This window comes from Piliocolobus tephrosceles, chromosome 9 (assembly GCF_002776525.5).
Source record: "Piliocolobus tephrosceles isolate RC106 chromosome 9, ASM277652v3, whole genome shotgun sequence".
In the NCBI taxonomy this organism is placed as follows: Eukaryota; Metazoa; Chordata; class Mammalia; order Primates; family Cercopithecidae; genus Piliocolobus; species Piliocolobus tephrosceles.
In genome coordinates this window covers 113,541,941-113,561,848 of record NC_045442.1, presented here as the reverse complement: position 1 = coordinate 113,561,848, position 19,908 = coordinate 113,541,941, and the positions used below count along the sequence as shown (strand labels likewise).

The following is a 19,908-nucleotide window of genomic DNA, read 5'->3' as shown; positions in this document are numbered from 1 at the left end:
GCAAATTAAAAAAATTGACTAGAGGTGGGGGATGAACAAGATCTAGAATAATTTGACTCCCTTCAGGAACGTGGGAAAAGTGAATATGTTCTTTGCTCTTTCCAGATAGTCAGAAATGCATTCATGTCTGTTAGCTAGTAGCAGTCTGGACTTAACATTAGATGAAACTAACATCATCCACAGTGCATGGATTTATGGACACTCTTACAGCATCCTAACCATCTTCATACCAAGCTACAGAACTTTTATCTTTGTGTAGCTTTTCCTTTTCAAAAATTTTAAATAAAAGTTATTCTGCAGATGAAATATGCTTATGCTTAAAACAGTCTTCACTGGACCAAGGGATCCTTTTTACTAACCTCCTATTACCAGTGGAAATTTCTCAGTATCAAGTAATTATCATGCAGCAGCTTCTAACTGCATCGTTTCATGGAGATTGCGTCGTGTATGGGAGCATTTTTCTGATGTGTGGATCTCTGCAGCGTGGCAATCTCACAGATGTATGTCGTACCTAGGAATGCCAATCCCCAGTCACGTGCACAAATAATAAGAATACAAAGAATAGCCTGTGGAAGAAGAGGACTTCCATCTCCTCTTCTTCACTGTCTTCTTCCTGCTCCCATTTAATTAATTAATTAATTAATTAATTTTTTGAGACGGAGTCTCGCTTTGGTGCCCAGGCTAGAGTGCAGTGGTACAATCTCAGCTCACTGCAGCCTTTGCATCCTGGGCTCAAGTGATCCTCCTGCCTCACCCTCCCAAGTAGTTGAGAATACAGGAGGGCACCACCATGCCCGGCTAATTTTTGTATTTTTAGTAGAGATGGGTTTTCACCCTGTTGGCCAGGCTGGTCTCTAACTCCTGACCTCAAGTGATCTGCTTGCCACGGCTTCCCAAAGCACTAGGTTGACAGGCGTGAGCCACTGTGCCCACCTGCTGCTCCCATTTTACACCAGACACACGGTGGGTCTCCTGCGCCCTTATTTGTTGGTCTAGACCGCTGGCGACACTGCTGCATCTGCTTTACACTCAGTTTCTTACTCTCATGTGCAAACCCCTCGGTGTCTGCTATTTTCTACACTCCTGCTTGGCTCTGCTCTAAATGCTGTTGGTGTTGCTGTTGCTTGTGTCTGGGATATTGATGGATGTGCTGCTGGTGCTTTAGATTGACTTCCTTTCTTCTGCTAGTGGGAATATTGGCTTCCTGCCACTGAGTTCTAGTTTTCTAAGGAGGTCTCAAACAGAGCACTAGAATAACTGTTTTTGCTTGGAAACAACAAGGTTTAGCCCTTAGAGTGTATATGTACCAACAGATTGGCTGGGCTTCAGTGATTTCAGATAACGGCCATTCTACTCCCCTGCAAACCACCACTTCCCCTCGCACTTATAGACCTTGTGGCTGAATGTGGCAGAGCCAGACTCTTTCTTTGAGGCAGCTTTTCTTCATGGGGGTCTCATAGGTCCTCAAATCAGGCTTAGCTGTATTGTCTGAACCTCATTCTTGGCCACCATTAGAGTCCTCTGCCTATCACCACCTAGATTCCTTAACCCCCATCGAAACCAGTGGGTGCAAACAGACCCATGAAAGTGTCCATGATTACAGAGGGAGTTTTCAGTCCTGCCTTCGAGATTCATTTGAATAGGACTTGCAGCCCAGGCCAGACACTCTATTGTACAAAGTGGTACAATAGATTATAATAGCTAAAGGACTATGGTGCCACAGATGAAGGAAAACTTCATTTTATCTAAGGTGTTGAAGGTAAGAAAAGACTAAAGGGAAGATCTTGGATTTGCAGGAGCTTATAGGTAGACATGGTAAAGAACGTTTTCTACGTAGGAGAAAGGTTGGGCCTCCAAGAACTAAGGTGTGTATGTAGCAAATGGCCATGTTGGGAAGTGAAAATGAAGCAGTGTTGTTGTCTGGGGTAAATACCCAAGGTTCATCATCTCGCGCCAAGAAGATTAAGGACATGGACACACACAAGGAGTGAGTTTAGGAGCGGAGGTTTAATAGACAAAAGAAAGGAGAGCAGCCGGGCGCAGTGGCTCAAGCCTGTAATCCCAGCACTTTGGGAGGCCGAGACGGGCGGATCACGAGGTCAGGAGATGGAGACTATCCTGGCTAACACGGTGAAACCCCGTCTCTACTAAAAATACAAAAAAAATTAGCCGGGCGAGGTGGCAGGTGCCTGTAGTCCCAGCTACTCGGGAGGCTGAGGCAGGAGAATGGTGTGAACCCGGGAGGCAGAGCTTGCAGTGAGCTGAGATCCGGCCACTGCACTCCAGCCTGGGCGACAGAGCAAGACTCTGTCTCAAAAAAAAAAAAAAAAGAAAGAAAGAGAGGAGAGCAGCTCTCTCTCTTTCGAGACAGAGGAGCTCCTCAATGGGAATTCCGGCCCATGACAGAGTGCACTGGGTTTTATAGACAGGCTTTAGGAGGTGGTGTCTGATTTACATAGGGCTCACAGATTGGTTGGACTGGACATGATGTTTACATAGTGCCCAGAAAAGGCTGGTCACCCCACCCTAATCTTATTATGCAAATAGGCTTTCCAGTTGGCTGGTGCCATGTTGCCCGCTCTTCGCTGTACACGCAACTGACAAACAGAAGGAAGATGGAGCCACCATTTTGACCATGCCTAGTCCCAGGTGGCCTTTTCCTATTGGCACAGCAGCCGGCAGTCACCCGTGTAAGCTTCCAGCTTGCTTGTCTGTGTCTGCAGCTCGATTTTACAGGCTGCTCTTTGTTAGAAAAGAAAGTGATTTGGGGGTGCTTTTCATTAAAAGGAAAACCTTTCCAAGGACTCCCCTACCCCCACTATCTGCCTGAATAACTTCTTCTTAACTCCTATATCGAAACTAAGCTTCGTTGGATTTCACACCTTGAATCAGCAAACCTGGTGCTGGGAGGCAAGTTGCCTTCTTAATACCGACTACTGTTCATTAACTTGTCATTTCAGAAACCTATAATGTCACTTCAAGAGTAACTGTGAAAATTTGCATGCAGCCAGGCGCAGTGGCTCACACCTGTAATCCCAGCACTTTGGGAGGCCAAGGTGGGGGGATCATCTGAGGTCAGGAGTTTGAGACCAGCCTGGCCAACATGGTGAAACCCCATTTCTACTAAAAATACAAAAAATTAGTGAGCCGCGGTGGCAGGCGCCTGTAATCCCAGCTACTGGGGAAGCTGAGGCAGAAGAATCGCTTGAACCCAGGAGGCGGAGGTTGCAGTGAGCTGAGATGGCACCACTGCGCTCCAGCCTGGGTGACAGAACATGACTCTGTCTCAAAAGAAAAAAAAAAAAAGGGAAGAAAATTTGAATGCATGTGTGCATGTGTGTGTGTGTGTGTGTGTGTGTTGTGTGTGTGTGTTTGGGAGAAGGGAGAGCTTCATCGCGATCAACAATGTTTTTGTGTGTTTAAGTGTTGATGTTTTATGTGAGATTTCATTTGGGGGAGAAAAAAAAGGTTCCTCTGCTAAATGTTTAAAAATCATTAATCTAGGGCTTCATTTAGCGTTGTAACCATACCTGTTTCTAGGACGCTACCATTTCTGCGGAGAGATAGATAGGTTGCCAACTCTCTCTCCAGGCCCAGCTCCCTGGCGGTCATGACTGCACCACCTGGAGGCAGAGTGAGCCACCATCTAGGGTCTCATGACTGCTACTGCTGCTCTGGGCAATTTCAGCTTTGAAGGCAGAGTGACCCATCTTGGTGGGGTACACACTGGCTTGAGGCTCAACACCTTTGAAAAACAGATAATGTTTTTAACATGCCATGTTGAATTTTTTCTTTCTAATGTTTCATTTTTCCAAAAGAACACATACTCATTTTAAAAAGTTATAAAATAGAGGTAAATGAAAAAGAAAAGGTAAACGAACCATAACCCTACAAACTAGAAATTTATAACTGGATAGCATCTTGATGTACATCCATCTATTAAGAAAACCTATTCTGCAACTCTTTTTTTTTTCTTAATGTGTGGGCATCATTCTCATTATTACATCTTCTTTTTGTTTTATTTTGTTTTGTTTTAGAGACAGTCTCGCTCTGTTGCTCAGGTTGGAGTGCAGTGGCATGATCTCTGCTTACTGCAGCCTCTGGTCCTGGGCTTAAGTGATTCTCATGCCTCAGCTTCCCAGGTAGCTGGGACGACAGCCGTGCACCACCATGTCCCTCTAATTTTTGTATTTTTAGTAGAGATGGGGTTTCACCATGTTGGCCAGGCTGATCTTGAACTCCTGACCTCAAATGATTCACCCACCTCGCCTCCCAAACTGCTGAGACTACAAGTGTGAGCCACTGTGCCCAGCCTCATTATTACGTCTTCTATTGTGTAGAAGGTGTTATTGGTGGAATTATATTCCATTATGTTAATGAACCATGATAATATAGCTAGCAGATCCCCAGTTGTTGAACAACTAGATTTGTTCCAGTTTTTAGCTATGATAAACCCTGCTATTACAAGTCTCGTTCAGAAGTAAAAGGGTTGAGAAGGACAAGGATATGGTTAGAATGCGTAAGGCGATGAGCTTTTGAGTTGGGCAGGGCAGACAAGTCACGTTAAAGCACGTGCCATGTGTAGTGCAGGTGGGCTGTGTTTAAAGCGCCCTGTGCTACGTGTAGGAGTCAGAAACCTCTCAGTGAGGTGACTGGCAAAACAGAAGCTGGGTATGGAGAGAGTTAACTGCCTCTGGATGGGAGCCGAATGATATCAGGATGATGACTGCAGAATGTCCTCAGAAGACCTGGAGCATCTGCTCATGCCCAGACTCCTCAGCAAGAACACTGCCAGAAGAAAGTAACTACTAGGGACTGGCTACACATGCTGGGAATGTAGAGGGGCCCATAAAGGGATCATATGTACCGTGTGGTGTGGCAAGAGGGGTTTGGCCGCATTAGGGAGAGCTGCATGTTCAGAGATGGCTGGCTAGAGGTGAGGTCAACGGGCTATTTGAGTGGAAAACCTCAGCGCCCTGCAAAGGAGGCAGTTTCCACTATCACATCAGCGAGAGGTTCTGGGTATGATGTTGGCAGGGTAAGGCTTTCAAATAAATCTGCTCCCAATGGCCCTCATCCAATGCCTTCTGCGTGGTCTTTTAATACCAGAAACTTGAGTCAGTGCCTGCAGGCACCTCAGCAGTATAGATGATTATTTATTTCCTTAGGTCAAATGTTTAGATGCAGAACTTCTGGCTCAAAGTCCATGCAAGGTTTTAAGGTTCGTGATATGTGTAGTTAAACTGTTCCCTCTAAAGAACTTACCCTCTAAATAGCAATGTAAGGAAATACCTGTTTCTCCTTAACCTTACAACCTTGCAACAGTGGAAATTTATTCCATTTCTTCTCTTCCAAAATAGTATCATAGGCATAGGCAAAATAGTACCTTACCACCTTTATAATTTGCTTTTTAAAGTAGTAGTTGTGTTTGCCATCTTCTCATAGGTTTTTTGGCAATTTGTAGTTTTTTTTTTTAAATCATATATTTAGGTCCTTGATCTGTTTTTCTGTTGGTATGGCCATTTTTCTTTTCTTTTCTTCTTCTTCTTTTACTTCCTTTTTTTTTTCTACTGAATCATGAGTTCTATAAATAGTGAAGATGTTAAGTTTTGCCTGTCATAGGTGTAGTGTATATTTCAGGGTTCTCATTTGCCTTTTAATTTTACTATGGTGTTTCTCATATAGGGAATTTAAAATTTTGATGTCATCCAAGCTATTAGTATTTCTGTATGGTGTAGTTATGCTTAAAAAGTCTTTTTTGCACTACAAGTAAAAATTATTTACCAATTATTTTCCCAAAGCAGTTAACATTTAAATGTTTAATGAAGAAAAATTGAATTATCTATAGGGTACAAATTGGTTAATTTATAAGTAACCAATAAATTAGACAAGATAACCAACATGTTTATTTACCTGAGCTGGCAAAGTTTTTAGACATCTGTTTCTGTTGTATTTCTTCCGGTATTTCCAACATATAAAAAAGCACTTAATAGAGTTCTTTAAAAATATCAGTGCCAAGCACAGCTGCCCCAGATGAACTGGATCAGAATCTCTGGGGATGGGATTAGGCATATTTGGATTTTAAAAAAGGAAACTTCGTTGAGAGACCCTGATTTATATCTCTGATTAAGAGCAGTGCTTCTTACCCTTGGCTGTACATTAAAATCAACCAAGGAAATGTGAAAGTTTGGATGTCTAGGATGCACCCGGTTAATGAAATCATAATTTTCTGGAGTGAGGCCCAGGCACTACTAATTTTTAAAATTAGCAATTCCCGGATGATTGACAATTGGGAAAATAATAGGGGTGGATAGGGAGAAAGCAAGGGGAATTTACGCCAGATAATGCCCCAATTTCTTCATGAAATAGGAAGCAAATTTTCTGCTGAGAACAATGGAGATGGGTGGAAGGGAGAGGACCCACAAGAAAGGGGGACGCTCTGGGGTAACTGCTGTGGGGAATGGAGATGAAGTGGGCTAGAGACAGGGAGACAGATGGATGAGTGGTGTTGAGTGTGCAGCACAAACTGGAACCAGGAATTTGTTCTGCGGTCGATCCAGATGATATGTTTTTTCTCATTGAGGTTCAGAAATCTGGGCCTGGCAGGTTGAAAAGATAGAAGCGTTAGGACTGACCCAGGTTTGGGGGTTTGCAGAGCAGGAAGGAAGAAGGAAAAGGAACCGTTTCTCTCTGAGTTATTTCTTCTTGGTATTGACTTACTAAAATGTAATTTCTGTAAATGAATGCCAACGATAATTTTTATTGAACATCGAAGCTATTGCCATTGAATCAAGGGCCACTGGTTATCACAAATACAGGGATTCTTAGCCATGGATTTCCACCAGAGATCATCATAGTGTCTTTGCAATCCATATGCATGAGCTCTACCTACCGTTCAACAGGCTGGAAGACAGAACCTGGCATCTGTAATTTTTTACAGTTCTGCCATCGATTCTGATGCCCACTCTGAGAACCCCTTACTGTAGAAAGTACTAGGAGCTATCATAAATATCAGGTTAAAAGCAGAGAGGTCAATCCAAGCACAGGTCAATCCAAATTCTTAAGGGAACTGGCTTTCCAAATTTTCCTGAAATGTGACTCATGGCACTTTAACCAAATAGTATGTAAGAGATGTCATAGAGGTTAAAAGGAAAAAACAAAAAAACAAAAACAAGCAAACAAACCAAAAAAAAACAAACAAACAAAAAAAACAAAAAACAAAAAAACAAAAAAAAAAAACCCACAAAGGATGCAGCTTTTTTTTTCTGAATAAAATGAATGGCATTTTGAGTTCCTCTTTAGTCCTTTTTAAGAAATAGCTTATTATACAAGATGAGCCCCGAGTGTGAGCTGGATTTCCATAATGTGTTATTTTGCAATGTGCTCAGGGGTGAGTAGGAGGAACACTGTGTCCGGGGCCAAACTGGGGAGGGTATTTCCTTTCCTACCCTCCCTTTGCTATTTAGAAGAAGGAAGTTTCAGGAAAGTATATTAGTTCTAGGATTTTTTTTCCTCTTCTCAAGAAATAAGTGGCCATCTACTAGACTGGGGTAAGAGAAGGGTAGAATTTCTGATTTATATCTTCTAATGAAGTGCCAGCTGTCTGGATTACACATGAGATTGGGCCAAAAGCTATATTGGAGTGAGTTGGGTGCCAACAGATGTAGAATGTCAGGTGCTATCAAAATTTTCAGTGAAGGCTCCCTTTGATTTTGACAGCTTTATATGATTTTAACAATTTGGCATTAAATTGTTTTTTTTTTCTTTCTAAGTGGTCAAAATAATTGTGAATAATTTTAGTATATTAAATGAGACACTTGTAAGTCACAGAATACTTTGGAAACAAATATTTCAGGAAGACTGATAGGAATAAGGGAATAAAAGAATTTAGCATGTGTTACTTTATAATACCAAGCCTTGTGTTCCATATTATTATGGACCAAGAAAAGCTTATGGCCCCAGTTTGAAATTAAAGGCATAGGTCACTGATTTTCAATATTTGCATTTTCATATCTTAGGTCAAAGAGCTGATCACCTGCATAATGTGTGGATGTTCTTTTTCTCTTCTGTTTTTTTGAGAGAATGTCTCACTCTGTTGTCCATGCTGGAGAGCAGTGCCATGATCACAGTGCACTGCAGGCTCAACCTCCTGGGCTCAAGTGATCCTCCTGCTTCAGCCTCATAAAGTGCTGAGATTACAAGCATAAGTCACTGGCTTAGCTGATGTTCTTGATCATTTGTTGTTGACATCGTATGTATACTAATAGTAAGGTCCTATCTAGAAGAACACCACTTTTCTCATGCTCTGCTTCCACTTGCTATTTTGGGACCCTAAATCCTTCTGTTTCTGGATGTGTGTGCATAGGTGGGTAGGTGGGTAGATGGGTGAGCTGGAGGTTCTCAGGGACTTCTTCTTATGAGATCACAAACACAATCTTCTTGAAATCACACATCTGCCCTGATAGGGTTTGGCTGTGTCGCCACCCAAATCTCAACCTGAATTGTATTGCCCAGAATTCTTACGTGTTGTGGGAGGTTCCCAGGGGAGGTAATTGAATCACGGGGGGTCAGTCTTTCCCATGCTATTCTTGCGATAGTGAATGAGCCTCATGAGATCGGATGGGTTTTACCAGGGGTTTCCGCTTTTGCGTCTTCTTCATTCTCTTTGGCTGCCGCCATGGAAGAAGTGCCTTTCACCCTCCGCCATGATCGTGAGACCTCCCTGGCCATGTGGAACTGTAAGTCCAATTAAACCTCCTTTCCTTCCCAGTCTTGGGTATGTCTTTATCAGCAGCATGAAAATGGATTAAAACATGCCCTTTCTTCCTCCTGCCTTGTGACCCCTGATGCTACTGGTGCCTGGATGGTCTCTGGCATGCTTTGAAGCACTGCTGCTGCTGTTGGTGCTGTCTGCCCAAGCACTGCGGACTGTGCCATGCCAGACTGCGCTGGCACCCTCTGTGGGACCTGATATCGCATTACATCCTCTCTTACTGTTGAGCTATGCAGGTCCCCAGCCTGTGCTGCCAGGTGCTTCTGATGTCTTCCAGGGTGCGTTAGTGGAATCAATCCTCATGGCCTTGCTTAAGGGGCTCCCTCCAGGACTGGGCCAGAAGGGCATCTGAGTGGTAGACTCTGTGCAGAGCTCCACATTTTACCCATTGACTCTGTAGGAACCAGAGTCAATGGTTGGGCCGAGCTTTCATGCTTTGTCTTCCTTGCCTTAGTGCAGGTTTTTCCCCCAGGATGCTCATTGCTCCCTCATGCTAATAGATTCCAGAAAAGAGGTTCCTCCCACTTTTATTCAGCAAATCTTTATGGTGGATCTGTGCCATACCAATACCAGGCACTCCACCGGTGCTGGGGGTACAAAGCTGAGCAGAAACAGGCAGACGCTGCCTTTTGGGGAGCTCCTGGTCTAGACGCTCCAGGGCTCTTAAACTACACTAGTAAATATGCATAAACTGGGCTGACGGAGGTTCTTCAGAATGCAATGACTCAGGTTTAATCCATTAGGCATCAGTTTTTGTCATCCAGCTCCTGCTGGGATTGCTAGCTCCTGTCTGTATCCAAGCACTTAAAACTCCTGAGTATTTGGAGTAAAGGAGGAAATACGGGTAGAGGCATTTCAAACCATTTCAAAGTGTAGGATTATTTCTCTTTGGCAATGAGATAACTATATGCATCTTGACATTTTACCTTACTGTATATATTTTCTTTACAAATATCCAATAGTATATTATTTTTATATATATTATAAAATAAATAAACGTTTCAAGGACATTGATAAGAATAACAGAACATGAAGGATTCAGCATGCATTTATTTTTATATTATATATTTTGAGTAAAATATATCTAGAAATATATATCATAAGTCACATAAATATAATTACTTTTGTATAAAATATATTATAAATTAAATAACATTTTTTAGTCTAACCATGTATCTCTTGGGGAGGAGGACCACAATATGATTGAAAAACTGAAGATTAGGAATTTTAAATGGGAACATTTTTTCAATATTTAAAAATAGAATATTTAAAAATGGATAATATTAAGATTTTAGCAAGACTTGTCCAGTGTTAGATAAGTCTGTAAAGCAGCAGTAGAGGGGAAAATGATCTCTAAACCATCCAGTGGGCTGGGCATGGTGGCTCACATCTGTGAACAGGCAAATACGAGAATTAAACTCATGATCTTCTTTAGTCTCTGTAGTGTGACAGTGTTTCTCAAACTTGTGACCTCCCCTCATATACCAGATAATGAGTTATAGTGGAACTATAGCCAAAGTTAAATTATAGTCACTCTTACTATTTACTGCATTCTAATATATTCTATTCTGTCCCAATTAATTTAAAACAATAAATTATTTCACTATTGCTACTTTTTATTTATTTAACACATAAATGATCATTCTATATGCCAAACACTATTTTTAAGTGCTTTACAGATACTGACATATTCCTTCATTAGAACCGACCTGTGAGGTAGATGTCCCATGTCATCATTTATTGCTTGGCAATATTACTTGTCTTCCCTACCTCAGTGAGAGTATGTCAAAATAACAGTGTTTAGCTGGGTGTGGAGGTTCATGCCGGTAATTCCAGAGCATTGAGAGGCTGAGGCAGAAGGATTGCTTGAGGTCAGTTGTTCAAGACTTGCCTGGGCAACATAGTGAGACCCCCATCTCTACAAAAAATTAAAAAATGAGCCAGGAGTCATAGCGCGTGCCTGTAGTCCCAGCTACTTGGGATTCTGAAGTGGGAGGATCACATTTGCCCAGGACATCAAAGCTGCAATGAGCCAGGATTGTACCACTGTACTCCAGTCTGGGTAGAGCAAGACTGTGTCTCAAAAATAATAAATAAATAAATAAATGATGAAGTTGAAGCTCTGCTTTCTAAGGTTTAGTCCAGAGTGCTGTATTTGAATGGAAGCTGCTAGAAGGGTGAGAATCTTATCTATTGATTGTTGTGTCTTCCACAATTCCTAGTACAGGATCTTAGACATTCTAAGTGTTTGAGACAGTGAATAAATGAATGGATGAATGAGTGAGCCTGCAGTCCCAGCTAGTTGGGAGACTGGGGCAGGAGGATTGCTTGAGCCCAGGAGCTTGAGGCTGCAGTGAGCTATGGCTGTGCCCCTGCACTCCAGCCTGGGCAATAGAGTGAGACCATGTCTCTAAAGTAAATAAGTAAATAAATAAATAACAGTGTTTCTAATTTACCTTGAGGTGTATTTTAATTTATTGCCTTTTTCCTCTTGTCCTCTGAAATTATGATGACTACCGGTGCTTTGTGTGCTGCATATTTTTTCAGAAATCATTTTAAAAGGACTGGTAATTTTCTTCTGCTCCAGATAGTTTTCTCAGTGTTATGCCTACATCATTCGTTTTTAGATTTCTCTAACCATTTTCCCCTCAGGAGAAATAGATTTGGGTGCTTGTTAATTAAGACTAGCCATGTTTGTTTCTGAGTAATTATGCTTTGACTGATGTGAACTGGTAACAATCTCTTTGCACATCAGCTGCCTCTGCTGACTTCTGTGTCTTCATTCTACTGCCTCATATTTGCCTCTAAGTAGCTACTTTTGCTCCAACCTAATAAACTTAGAAAGAAATCCAAAACTTTTATCCTGGACCATAGGACTCTCTATAATCTGTCTCTGCCACAGAGAGTGTGGTACAAGGGTTAAGGGTTTGGGACTCAAGTTCTGCTTTTTCTACTAGCTAGCTGTGTGACCTTGGAAATAGTACATAATCTCTCTGTGCCTCAGTTTACTCATCATTAAAATGGGAAAATAGGCGGCATACAGTGGCTCATGCCTGTAGTAATTCAGTGTGTTGGGAGGCTGAGGCAGGAGGATCACTTGGGTGCAGGAGTTTGAGAGCAGCCTAGGCAACATAGCAAGTCATCCATGTCTCTATTAAAAGTAAAAATAAAAAAAAATTAGTCAGGTATGGTGGTGCAAGCCTGTAGTCTCAGCTATTTGGGAGGCCGAAGCAGGAGGATCGCTTGAGTCTGGGAGTTGGAGGCTGTAGTGAGCTATGATTGTGCCACTGCACTCCGGTCTGGGCCACAGAGCAAGACTCTGTCTCTAAAATAACATAAAGTAAGATAAAACGGGAAAACCATAGGGTTTTAATAAGTGAGTTAAAGCATATAAAGGGTTTGGAACAGTGCCTGATACGTAGAAAGTTCTTAATAGTCACCAGCTCTTTTCCTCTCCCACTTCCTCTCTGCATCCCCCACCTTTCACCAAACTCCTTTCTTTCAGTTCATGCTAGCTGAAGGATATTTACACAGGCCATTCCCACTACCTGCAAGTTCTTTTTTCCATTCCTCACTGAATCAATTCCTACTCATGCTTCCTATCTCTGCTTAACTGTCACCTCTCAGACGAGCCTCCTTTGACTCCCCAGTGAATCCCCTTTGGTTATCTCTCATCACAGAATTTACTTTCCTTTACAGCCCGGCCACCATTTATTATTCCGTATTTATTGGTGTGAGTGTAGGAGACTCAGAGTCACGAAGCTAGGAACTACTTCCATGCTATCTGGGACGCCATTTGCCAGTGTCTAGCCCAGGCTTGGTACGATACTCTCGTATTTGCTCATTACAGGCCGTTCGGAGTCTAATGAATGCATTTTTAGCATCAGCTTTCTTCCTGGATGTTTTTAGGTGCTTTTCTTTGTGATTCCTTTTTCTTTTCTTCTCTCTTTTATTAATTAATTAGTTATTGGAGATGGAGTCTCACTCTGTTATCCAGGCTGGAGTGCAGTGGTGCAATCCCGGCTCACTGAAACCTCCATCTCCTGGGTTCAAGTAGTTCTCCTGCCTCAGCCTCCTGAGTAGCTGGGATTACAGGCCTGCACCAATGTGCCCGGCTAATATTTTGTATTTTCAGTAGAGACGGGTTTCACCACGTTAGCCAGGTTGATCTGGAAGTCCTGGCCTCAAGTGATCCCCCAGCCTTGGCCTTCCAAAGTCCTGGGATTACAGGCATAAGCCACTGTACCTGCATCTGTTTTTATTTGGATAACATACTGTTTTCCTGTTCTCTTCACAAGAGGAATGCACACTCTAGAAAATGCCTCACTACTGAATTGTTATTGTGTGCCTTGTTTTGTTTTTCCCCCTTTTGGGTGTTCAAAACTTTTGGGGAAAAAGTTAGAGGTAAAAATAAATCCATAAATAAACAACTAAGTAAAGTATGTTACAATTGCCTACTTAGCCTCTTGTCTGCTAACAAAATGACATTTTCTTGGTCATTTAGCTTACAGAGTAATGATCAGAAGTCATTTCAGCAACTAGAATCAGATGTGGGAAACTATGAAGAGGCTGCTATTTTTACTTTTTAAAGGGCAATGTGCGCTTCTCAGGAGGTGGGGCGATCTCTCTCTTTATGCTTATGTCTTCTATGGATTTTGTGCCAGTGCATATTGTTTTACCCACACAGAACAAATAACAACTAACAACAATAGGAAAAAGAATTCCAGCTCTAAGTGGACATTTAGAAAGTACTCATTTGGAGAGAAAACTCATCCTGGAGCTAAAGGGAATACCATCAAATCCATGAGCCTGTACTTTGCTCCGAGATGTACTTGCTAGTCCCCTCCAATGACCAAAAGATTTCTCAGCTTCCTTAACTCTCCCCAGTCCCCTGGGAGGCCATCAAAGCTTTCCAGTTAATAGTTCTAGTACTTCTCACTTGAAAAGAGGAAGCAGAATCCGTGTACCCCCTGATTTAATTTGAGCTGTGGAAAGATACGAAGTTCAGAGACCTAATTTCACCTCATACACATGTATCTCATTAAAACCAAACTCCAGCTAAGAATTCATCGTTCATAGCAGCTGCTCTTAGCATCTAAAATGTTCAGACTCTCACTGACTGTTTAAAAAAATGTTAATGTGTCACTTTTGGGGTTTCCACTTCCTGGCTTTGAAACAATGCTGAATTTGCAATCATCTTTCAAAAGCCCAAATTACACACTGTATTCTGAATGTTGACAAAGCCGTTTGGATTTTCCTTTTTTTTTTTGAGACGGAGTCTTGCTCTGCCGCCCAGGCTGGAGTGCAGTGGCCGGATCTCAGCTCACTGCAAACTCCGCCTCCCGGGTTTACGCCATTCTCCTGCCTCAGCCTCCCGAGTACCTGGGACTACAGGTGTCCACCACCTCGCCCGGCTAGCTTTTTGTATTTTTTAGTAGAGACGGGGTTTCACCGTGTTAGCCAGGATGGTCTCGATCTCCTGACCTCGTGATCCGCCCGTCTCGGCCTCCCAAAGTGCTGGGATTACAGGCTTGAGCCACCGCGCCCGGCCTTGGATTTTCATTATGACAGTTTCACCTATCAAGAGAGGGGAACAAAAGTTCTCTAGGACATGACATATTCTAAGGCAATATTTTCTATATTGATTTTTAAATTCATTTTTATTTATTTTATTTTTTGAGATGGAGTCTCACTTGTCGCCCAGGCTGGAGTGCAGTGGTGCGATCTTAGCTCACTGCAACTTCCTCCTACCGGGTTCAAGCAATTCTCATGCCTCAGCCACCAGAGTAACTGGGATTCCAGGCGCCCACCACCACTCACAGCTAATTTTTTAATTTTTAGTAGAGATGGGTTTCACCATGTTGGCCAGGCTGGTCTCAAACTCCTGACCTCAGGTGATCCACCTGCCTGGGCCTCCCAAAGTGCTGGGATTACAGGCATGAGCCATCATGCCTGGCTCTATATTAATTTTTTAAATAATATAAGAAGTGCAATAGATGCAAATGAGCATCTGAGTGTAAAAAGATGGTTTTATGAATTTAAGAATAATAAATTGTTATATAATTTTCTCCCTTACTTGAGTATTATTTATTAAGATGATTCCCACTCAGGCCACGGAATTCTAATATTGGTAAAGAAGTTTCTAAGGTCATGGGTGCTGACATTTACCTATCAATGATTCATACTGGAAGTAATGTGTCATCAAGAATTTAGATTATCTTTTTAGTTTACAAAAATGCTCAATTCACACTTAAACTTTAAAACTAATTAGTTACTTGTATAAAAGAAACTAGAAATGTATTGTGTCCTTTAAACAAACTCCTACTTATAGTAGTCAAGCATTTTATTAGTTATCAATAATAATTTATTTATTGTAAAATGTTTTCATGTTCAGCTCCATGCGCTTCAACAAGTTTTTATTGACTTTGTCTCTTTGACCTTTAGAGCTATTCAGTCTAATGACTCCCTTTAAATTTTGTCTTATCACGTCATATGGCAGCTCAGCATGTTTGCTGAGTAAACTTTGTCAAGTCCTGATAATTTCTTAGCAACCAAAATGGTGTTTTAGTGGATAAATGTTTGAAAAAGAACACGTTATCCCTTCTGTGCATAAAAACAATGCCATCAACATTGTTTTAGGTCTTGAGATTTGAGAATTTGTACATAATCCAACCTCAACACCCATGTATACACAGAGAGGAACACACACACACACACACAATGGTGTTGCATCACGTGCCTTCTTCATTCAGATCACTGGTGTGTTGACCATGGCCACAGAAGAGATGCTTTAGGTTAACCAATCCTAATGATCACTTCAAGAATCTTTGCAAAAGAACAGCTTAAAAACCTTAGATTCAGCATGTCACTCTTCACTAGGAATCTCTAGTGGTCAAATAGATTCCCTCTAGGCCGGTTACCATGGCTCACGCCTGTAATCCTAGCACTTTGGGAGACTGAGGCGGGAAGATCACTTGAGGTCACGAGTTTGAAACCAGCCTGGCCAACGCGGAAACCCCGTCTCTACTAAAAATTAGCCAGGAATGGTAGTGTGCACCTGTAATCCCAGCTACTCGGGGTGCTGAGACAGGAGAGTCGCTTGAACCCAGGAGTTGGAGGTTGCAGTGAGCTGAGATCATGCTGCTACACTCCAGCTTGGGTGACAGAGCAAGACTCTATCACACACACACACACACACACACACACAAAACACACAAAAAAGCAATGGATTCCTTCTTAGCACCAAACTTCATGCCTGGAGATCTGGGGTATGATCATCTCTGTGAGTCCCTTCTTATAAAATGACAGGGTGTTTGTCTTACAAAATGACAGGGTTGGATTGGGGGACTTTTAGATTCATTTGATTTTATTATGCTCGAATGTTTTATAATTAACTCATGATGTATTGTATCTAGACAGGTAATAGCAGCCATAAAGTTAAGAGTTTGTCAATTGGAGTCAAACAAATCTAGGTGTGAATTCCAGCTCTGCCCAATACTAACTGCATTTGAATATCAGCGTTCTTTAACCTCTCAAGACCCAGTTTCTTTTTTTTTTTTTTTTTTTGAGATGGAGTCTCGCTCTGTCGCCCAGGCTGGAGTGCAGTGGCTGGATCTCGGCTCATTGCAAGCTCCGCCTCCTGGGTTTACGCCATTCTCCTACCTCAGCCTCCCGAGTAGCTGGGACTACAGGCGCCCGCCACTTTGCCCGGCTGGTTTTTTGTATTTTTTAGTAGAGACGGGGTTTCACCGGGTTAGCCAGGATGGTCTCGATCTCCTGACCTCGTGATCCGCCCGTCTCGGCCTCCCAAAGTGCTGGGATTACAGGCTTGAGCCACCGCGCCCGGCCAATAAGACCCAGTTTCTATAGTTGTAAAATGGGATAGTAATCCCTATTTCTCAGCTTTGTTCTGAGGATTAAATGAGATAATAATGTGTGAAAGTGTATAGCTTAGAAACCAATAATGTTTGTTATTATGGAGTGGTAAAAAATGACTTCGGATCTGAATCCAGGAAAATACCAAGACACCAAGAGCCTTCTCCACCTCTATGTTTTTTCAGCATGCTACTTCAGTGTTATCTTGAAATTCCATAGGTAAAATAGGCCTCAAATAATAGAATATGTGGGGAGGGAGAGCATCAGGATAAATAGCTAATGCATGTGAGGCTTAATGTCTACGTGATGGGTTGACAGGTGCAGCACACCACCATGGCACACGTTTTACCTATGTAACAAACCTGCGTGTCCTACACATGTATCCTGGAACTTAAAATAAAATTAAATTAAATTAAGTGAAAAGCAAAAGAATATGGAGAATTCCACCTTTAAATGGAATTTTAAATTTGAATAACATTTGAGCTAAAATGGATACATTTTAAAAACTAAAATGTAAATAAATCTGTTGATTGCAGGTAGCCAAAATGGGCACACCCATTCAAGCTCTTTGCAACACATAAAAACGGTGACGGAGCAAGTGAGGCAAAGTCAAGAAAATGCTGCATCTCCCCAGGCAACCAACAGCACCCAGTTGTCTCTGCCATCAGGAGTCATGACATGGAGCCAGGTGTCTATGTTCACAGGACCCCAGGAGCCCTCCTGTGACTCTGGAATCCTGAAAGTGATGTCCCGGCGAGATGTCCGGGCAGAATTATTCTTATGGAGCTTTCTCCTGTGGTCTGACACGATAGAAATGGTGCGTGTGGCTGGTCACCCCAAAGTGTACAAGTCAAGCTGGCTATACCCAGTCTACGTATTCAGTTTTATTTCTCTCCTTCGAATTACATTCACTCCCCAAAACCCTCTTCTCAATTCCCTGAGCATCCTGCTGCAAGATCTACCATTTGTTTTTGTTAGACTCGGTTTAATCATTGCCCTGGGGACTATCACACCCGTGCTGGGCCTGTGTAAAAATATCCTCGTGACTCTCTCGTACATTTACTTCAATTACCTCACCAGACTCAGGTTTTTTTCTGCCTTTGAAATATCTCCATTTTAAAAAGAAAATGGGATCTAGTAAGGCCTCTTGGTGATACCTGTGTGCACATTTGTAATCCTTCATTTTTTCTTGGAGTGTAGGTTTTTGCACTATAAAGGAAATGACTAGATTGTAGAGAATAAGCCATTTTTACTAACTCTAGCATATCTTTTTTTTTTTTTTTTTTTTTTACATATACAAAAGGTGCTAAATTTAAGTAAAGTAATATTCTTGTAAGTTGGCTTTCAGATATTTCTAGAAAGGGTTAGCAGTTAATTTTAGTTAGTTAGGTATACTGAGGTCCCCAACCCCTGGAACATGGTCCCAGTACCAGTCCCTGGTCTGTTAGGAAGCAGCCTGCACAGCACGTGGTGAGCCTCGAACTGAACGTTCCCGCCTGAACTCCACCTCCTGTCAGATCAGCAGCGGCATTAGATCCTCATACGAGCCCAAACCCTGTTGTGAACTGTGTATGCGAGGGATCTAGCTTGCGCTCCTTATAAGAATTTAATGCCTGATGATCTGAGGTGGAACAGTTTCATCCCAGAACCCACCCTCACCCCCACCCCCAACCGTGGAAAAATTGTCTTCCACAAAACTGGTCCCTGGTGCCAAAAAGGTTGGGGACCACTGATGTACACCACACTTTTTCTAAGAATACTCTTTAATAGAGCCTTTTAAAAAACTAAGAAGCTTTTCCATCAAGTTAGCCCAAGAATAAGATTTTTATCTTTTATATAGAGAGGATTATATGAATTGATTGAGTAAATTTAGTTTTAAAGAACACACCTGAAATTATTGAATAATTTTTAGATAAAGCTTTTTCTTTTCTTTTTTTTTTTTTTTTGAGACAATGTCTTGCTCTTGTCCCCCAGGCTGGAGTGTGATGGTGCAATGTCAGCTCACTGCAACCTCTGTCTCCCAGGTTCAAGCGATTCTCCTGCCTCAGCCTCCCAAGTAGCTGGGATTACAGGCGCCCGCCACCACGCCCAGCTAATTTTTGTATTTTTAGTAGAGATGGGGTTTCACCATGTTGGCCAGGCTGATCTCGAACTCCTGACCTCAGGTGATCCACCCACCTCAGCCTCCCAAAGTGCTAGGATTACAGGAGTGAGCCACTACGCCTGGCCAGATTATATTTTTTAAAAATTTGAAAATTGTTTTTCCTTCAAACATGTAATTATATTCTTTATTCCATTGTGGCAAGGGACTTTTATTCAATAAATTGATTTCAGCATAAAAAGCAATTCACTTTAATATATATTTGGCTCAGTTTAAGGATTAGCTGTGTTGCCAGTACTGAAGTACTAATATGAGTGTTGTTTAGTAAAATGAAGTCAAGGTACATCAATAATACCAATATAAAATTTCATATTAAAAAGCCATAAAGTGAAGACAGAGATTTCAAAGTAAAAGAATATTTTATTTGTGGAATTTGATACTGTGATAAATAATCAAACTACAAGCCCTGTTTAAAATTAAAAGTTCAGCTTACGAATACAATAGCCAATGTATCAGTGTCTTATGTAATACCATATCATGGATATATTGATGTTATAAGATAATTACATACGAAGTCATGCAACTTGCTTTCACCCTGTTGGGACACTCTCTGATATTCCCAGTCAGCGCCGTTCATTTGATAGGAATTTTCAGATGCTGGAGAGATTTGTGAGAGGCTTATGTATGCAAGAGTAATGATTATATAGCCAGTTTCTTCAATGATCTGTGATAACAAAGAGCTTAAGAATTTGACATATGGCCAGGCATGGTGGCTCACACGTGTAATCCCAGCACTTTGGGAGGTCGAGGCAGGTGGATCTCTGGAGTCCAGGAGTCTGAGACCAGCCTGGGCAACATGGAGAGACCCTACCTCTACAAAAATTACAAAAACGAGCTGGGTATGGTGATCTACACCTGTAGTCGCAGCTACTTAGGAGGCTGAGGCAGGAAGATTGCTTGAGCTGAGGAGGTCAAGGCTGCAGTAAGCTATGATCATGCCACCACACTCCAGACTGGGCAACAGAGTGACACTCCTCTAAAAAAAAAAAATAAAAGAGAATTTGACCTTGTGTTAATTCTACACTCCACCAAATACCTCTCCCCCTGCCGCCCTGTCTCCCTTTCCCTCTGTTTTAGGATTTTTCTCACACTGTAAAAG

General features: G+C 41.9%; 1 protein-coding gene across 1 annotated transcript in view; it reads left to right on the top strand.

The window, feature by feature from the left end:
• The window catches only part of TMEM236 (transmembrane protein 236), a 46,560-nt gene extending 28,644 nt beyond the window's left edge, over positions 1-17,916 (top strand). The window contains exon 4 of the mRNA XM_023223125.1: positions 17,185-17,916. Coding sequence (XP_023078893.1) covers positions 17,185-17,768 — 584 coding nt within the window. The 3' untranslated portion in view covers positions 17,769-17,916. The remainder of the gene's footprint in view (positions 1-17,184) is intronic.
• The last annotated feature ends 1,992 nt before the right edge of the window (positions 17,917-19,908 follow it).